The sequence below is a fragment of the Oncorhynchus keta genome, chromosome 20 (genome assembly GCF_023373465.1).
Source record: "Oncorhynchus keta strain PuntledgeMale-10-30-2019 chromosome 20, Oket_V2, whole genome shotgun sequence".
In the NCBI taxonomy this organism is placed as follows: Eukaryota; Metazoa; Chordata; class Actinopteri; order Salmoniformes; family Salmonidae; genus Oncorhynchus; species Oncorhynchus keta.
In genome coordinates this window covers 43,388,517-43,394,696 of record NC_068440.1, presented here as the reverse complement: position 1 = coordinate 43,394,696, position 6,180 = coordinate 43,388,517, and the positions used below count along the sequence as shown (strand labels likewise).

General features: G+C 42.5%; 1 protein-coding gene across 1 annotated transcript; it reads right to left on the bottom strand.

Annotated features, from left to right (window-relative positions):
- Nucleotides 1–228: 228 nt before the first annotated feature.
- On the bottom strand, nucleotides 229–3,229 carry LOC127910046 (uncharacterized). The gene is made up of 2 exons (XM_052472933.1): nucleotides 3,039–3,229; nucleotides 229–2,899 (listed from the first exon to the last, which is right to left on the bottom strand). The coding sequence occupies exon 2, from the start codon at nucleotides 1,927–1,929 to the stop codon at nucleotides 970–972; it is 960 nt and encodes a 319-aa protein (XP_052328893.1). The 5' UTR covers nucleotides 1,930–2,899; nucleotides 3,039–3,229; the 3' UTR covers nucleotides 229–969.
- Nucleotides 3,230–6,180: the final 2,951 nt, after the last annotated feature.

The window sequence follows — 6,180 nt, the reverse complement described above, 5'->3', positions numbered from 1 at the left end:
CTCCTTATTCCAACTGCCCCCCCACCCCTCCTTATTTCAACTGACCCCCCCCTCCTTATTTCAACTGCCCCCACCCCTCCTTATTTCAACTGCCCCCACCCCTCCTTATTTCAACTGCCCCCCACCCCTCCTTATTCCAACTGACCCCCCACCCCTCCTTATTTTCTAATAGGAAAATAAAGATGACCTTTTTTATGATACAAATTGTTTAAAAAAAACAGGCATGTGTAAAATTCACTAGACTTTAATTATTTTGAATGCAGTTCCATGTTTTTGAAATTGAAACTCCATGAATTCACCTGAACCGACATTGACAAGCAGTCTGGCATGTCTTACAACAGAGAACGTGAGAAGGAAGGAGGAGAGGGGAGAAAAACGAGGTTCATCGTTGGCTGTGACCACCGCTTGAGTCATAACACCTTCCGTTTCAAATCAGCATCAACATTTTCAAATTGTATCTGTGGTACTCAACAAATCAAACTTTCAATGTAATTCTAATATACATTTGACAAGCAACAAAGGAAAGTAACAAACTGTTTTTATTTATTTATTATTTGTATTTTATTAATCGGAATTCATTTAGGTTTTTATTTATTATGAGGTCTGCAGCTGTATGCGCTTCAACTTTGGGTTTTAGTCGTGTTATTTCTCTCGTGCCCATTTGGTATGACTAGCCCAGTGTCTGCCTGGTGACTGGTGCTTGTATCTGCTATCAGAGGTAGCGTACTGAGACTATATGCCACGAGGAGGTTTTAGCAAAATAGACAGAGAGATCAAATAGAAGAGGAGATGGAGAGAGACATTTCAAGGAGGAGAGGAGATCAACAGAAGGATATAGCAGCGGTAGGTAGAGCATTTCAGTTAATACTTTTTCAAATGTTGTTTAGTTTTATCTAGGTTTGATAACAATTAATCAAACGCATCTGTTTTGTAACTTTTGAATATTATTTAATTATTATTATTATTAAATTATTTGAATTTATACAGCTTGACTGCTTCTTCACAGATTTCTGAGGAGACAAGAGGAGATGGAGAGAGACAGACAGCTTTCTGAATGAGACAAGAGGAGAAGACGAGATGGAGAGAGACAGACAGCTTTCTGAGTGAGACAAGAGGAGATAGAGAGAGACAGACAGCTTTCCGAGGAGACAAGAGGAGATGGAGAGAGACAGACAGCTTTCTGTGGAGACAAGAGGAGATGGAGAGAGACAGACAGCTTTCTGGGGAGACAAGAGGAGATGGAGAGAGACAGACAGCTTTCTGAGGAGACATGATGAGATGGAGAGAGAGCGACAGCTTTCTGAAGGAGACATGAGGAGATGGAGAGAGACAGACAGCTTTCAGAGGAGACAATAGGAGATGGAGAGAGACAGACAGCTTTCTGAATGAGACAAGAGGAGAAGAGGAGATGGAGAGAGACAGACAGCTTTCTGAGGAGACAATAGGAGATGGAGAGAGACAGACAGCTTTCTGAGGAGACAAGAGGAGATGGAGAGAGACAGACAGCTTTCTGAGGAGACAATAGGAGATGGAGAGAGACAGACAGCTTTCTGAGGAGACAATAGGAGATGGAGAGAGACAGACAGCTTTCTGAGGAGACAAGAGGAGATAGAGAGAGACAGACAGTTTCCTGAAGGAGACATGAGGAGAAGAGGAGATGGAGAGAGACAGACAGCTTTCTGGAGGAGACATGAGGAGAAGAGGAGATGGAGAGAGACAGACAGCTTTCTGAATGAGACAAGAGGAGAAGAGGAGATGGAGAGAGACAGACAGCTTTCTGAAGAAGACATGAGGAGATGGAGAGAGACAGACAGCTTTCTGAAGGAGACATGAGGAGAAGAGGAGATGGAGAGAGACAGACAGCTTTCTGAAGGAGACATGAGGAGATGAGGAGATGGAGAGAGACAGACAGCTTTCTGAAGGAGACATGAGGAGATGGAGAGAGACAGACAGCTTTCTGAAGGAGACATGAGGAGAGGGGTGTTAGATTACTTCAACCGTTTAGAGTCAGGCACAGGAGCAGGAAGAAATGGGAGAGGATCCCCAACAACAATAACAACTGCTTGGCGGAAACCATGGAAACCACGTAACAACTGCTCCCCCTTCCGAGAAGTCAAAAGTCATATGTGTTTCTAATAGCACCAAGGTATTGTGGGTAGAAGATTGTTCTGTCTGTCTCCGGATCAGGAAATGTGTAGGTGCTCTCTTCCTGTCAGTCAGACATATGTTGGAATTTAATTCTTGTTTCAGTCGCTTTGAGGATGTTCAAGGAAATGAACAAAATGTTAGCAACAACTATCTGAAATGACATGTTGCCAGGAAATGATACGAGGTGATCTGACTAAGATATCCCGGCAGGGGAATGGGAGCCGTAACACGAGTCACGTTTCCCATTTGTGGGTCACAACCCTGAACTGGTTAAAACAGACGTGAGGTGAAGTCTGCTTACTGCATCCCAAATGACCTCCTATTCCTTAAGTAGTGCACTACTTTTAATCAGGGACTTATGGTCAACAGTAGTGCACTACTTTTAATCAGGGACTTATGGTCAACAGTAGTGCACTACTTTTAATCAGGGACTTATGGTCAACAGTAGTGCACTACTTTTAATCAGGGACTTATGGTCAACAGTAGTGCACTAAATAGGGAATAGGAGGGGCATTTGGAATGCATTTCATAATCTCACATCTGGCTCTAATGGAAAAGAGCAGAATTCACTTACTGATGAAACCTTACAAAGTAATCCCTCAAAATGGATTGTATTATATTCTATATTAGTGATTATTGCTCCTATCCTGGAGTCCAAACTGAATTGGACTGTTTAAACTGATTCCCAGGACACTGATGTTGTTTTAAAATGCCAGAAAGTCCCCAGTCCCCATGTACAGTGATACATCACCTTAGAAATGGAGTTTCCCCAGTCCCCATGTAACAGTGATACATCACCGTAGAAATGGAGTTTCCCCAGTCCCCATGTACAGTGATACATCACCTTAGAAATGGAGTTTCCCCAGTCCCCATGTACAGTGATATATCACCTTAGAAATGGAGTTTCCCCAGTCCCCATGTACAGTGATACATCACCTTAGAAATGGAGTTTCCCCAGTCCCCATGTACAGTGATACATCACCTTAGAAATGGAGTTTCCCCAGTCCCCATGTACAGTGATACATCACCTTAGAAATGGAGTTTCCCCAGTCCCCATGTAACAGTGATACATCACCTTAGAAATGGAGTTTCCCCAGTCCCATGTACAGTGATACATCACCTTAGAAATGGAGTTTTTCCAGTCCCATGTACAGTGATACATCACCTTAGAAATGGAGTTTCCCCAGTCCCATGTACAGTGATACATCACCTTAGAAATGGAGTTTCCCCAGTCCTACATGTACAGTGATACATCACCTTAGAAATGGAGTTTCCCCAGTCCCCATGTACAGTGATATATCACCTTAGAAATGGAGTTTCCCAGTCCCCATGTACAGGGCTGAGTATATCACCTTAGAAATGGAACGTTTCCCCAGCCCCCAGGGCTGGTCCAGTGATACATCACCTAGAAATGGAGTTGGTCCCAGTCCCATGTAAGCAGGACTGAGCAGGACTGGTCCAGTACTGGACAGAACGTTTCCCAGCCTACACTGAGCAGGACTGGTCCAGTACTGGACAGAAAGGGTTGAATGTGTATTTCATGAGAACATTAGTATATATATAGTACACTACTATAGACCAGAGCCCTATTCCCTATATAGTGGTACTACTATAGACCAGAGCCCTATTCCCTATATAGTGGTACTACTATAGACCAGAGCCCTATTCCCTATATAGTGGTACTACTATAGACCAGAGCCCTATTCCTATATAGTGGTACTACTATAGACCAGAGCCCTATTCCCTATATAGTACTACTATAGACCAGAGCCCTATTCCCTATATAGTACACTACTATAGACCAGAGCCCTATTCCCTATATAGTGCACTACTTTAGACCAGAGCCCTATTCCCTGTATAGTACACTACTATAGACCAGAGCCCTATTCCTATATAGTACTACTATAGACCAGAGCCCTATTCCCTATATAGTACTACTATAGACCAGAGCCCTATTCCTATATAGTGCACTACTATAGACCAGAGCCCTATTCCCTATATAGTACACTACTATAGACCAGAGCCCTATTCCTATATAGTACACTACTATAGACCAGAGCCCTATTCCCTATATAGTGCACTACTATAGACCAGAGCCCTATTCCTATATAGTACACTACTATAGACCAGAGCCCTATTCCCTATATAGTGGTACTACTATAGACCAGAGCCCTATTCCCTATATAGTGGTACTACTATAGACCAGAGCCCTATTCCCTGTATAGTGCACAACTTTAGACCAGAGCCCTATTCCCTGTATAGTGGTACTACTATAGACCAGAGCCCTATTCCCTATATAGTACTACTATAGACCAGAGCCCTATTCCTATATAGTGGTACTACTATAGACCAGAGCCCTATTCCCTATATAGTGGTAGTACTTTAGACCAGAGCCCTATAGAACCCTATTCCCTGTATAGTGCAATACTTTAGACCAGAGCCCTATTACCTATATAGTGCACTTCTTTAGACCAGAGCCCTATTCCCTATATAGTACTACTATAGACCAGAGCCCTATTCACTATATAGTACACTACTTTAGACCAGAGCCCTATTCCCTATATAGTACACTACTATAGACCAGAGCCTTATTCCTATATAGTGGTACACTACTATAGACCAGAGCCCTATAGAACCCTATTCCTATATAGTGGTACTACTTTAGACCAGAGCCCTATTCCCTATATAGTACACTTCTTTAGACCAGACTCCTATTCCCTATATAGTGGTACTACTTTAGACCAGAGCCCTATTCCCTATATAGTGGTACTACTTTAGACCAGAGACCTATAGAACCCTATTCCCTATATAGTGGTACTACTTTAGACCAGAGCCCTATTCCCTATATAGTACACTTCTTTAGACCAGAGTCCTCTTCCCTATATAGTGGTACTACAATAGACCATAGCCCTATTCCCCATATAGTGGTACTACTTTAGACCAGAACCCTATTCCCTATATAGTGCACTACTTTAGACCAGAGCCCTATTCCCTATATAGTGCACTACTTTAGACCAGAGCCCTATTCCCTATATAGTGGTACTACTTTAGACCAGAGCCCTATTCCCTATATAGTGGTACTACTATAGACCAGAGCCCTATTCCTATATAGTGGTACTACTATAGACCAGAGCCCTATTCCCTATATAGTGGTACTACTATAGACCAGAGTCCTATTCCCTATATATAGTGCACTACTTTAGACCAGAGCCCTATTACCTATATAGTGCACTTCTTTAGACCAGAGCCCTATAGAACCCTATTCCCTATATAGTACACTACTATAGACCAGAGCCCTATTCCTATATAGTGCACTACTTTAGACCAGAGCCCTATAGAACCCTATTCCCTGTATAGTGCACTACTTTAGACCAGAGCCCTATTACCTATATCGTGCACTTCTTTAGACCAGAGCCCTACAGAACCCTATTCCCTATATAGTGCACTACTTTAGACCAGAGCCCTATTCCCTATATAGTACACTTCTTTAGACCAGGGTCCTATTCCCTATATGGTGCACTACTTTAGACCAGGACCCTATGTCTTGAAGCCTATTCCCTATATAGTGCACTAATATAGACCAGAGCCCTATAGAGCTTACCCTATTCCTATATAGTGCACTACTTTAGACCAGAGCCCTATAGAACCCTATTCCCTATATAGTGCACTACTTTAGACCAGAGTCCTATTCCCTATATAGTGCACTTCTTTAGACCAGAGTCTATTCCCTATATAGTTTGACTACAATAGACCAGAGCCCTATAGAACCCTATTCCCTATAAAGTGCACTACTATAGAACCCTATTCCCTATAAAGTGCACTACTTTAGACAGGGCCCTATAGAACCCTATAGAACCCTATTCAGAGCCCCATAGAACCCTATTCCCTATATATCAAAGACCACTATTTTAGACAGGGCCCTATAGAGGTTTTCCACCCTATTCCCTAATATAGTGCACTACTTTAGACAGGGCCCTATAGAACCAGAGATTTTTAAAAAAAAGAGGTTTATTTCACAAAGACTTTATTTAA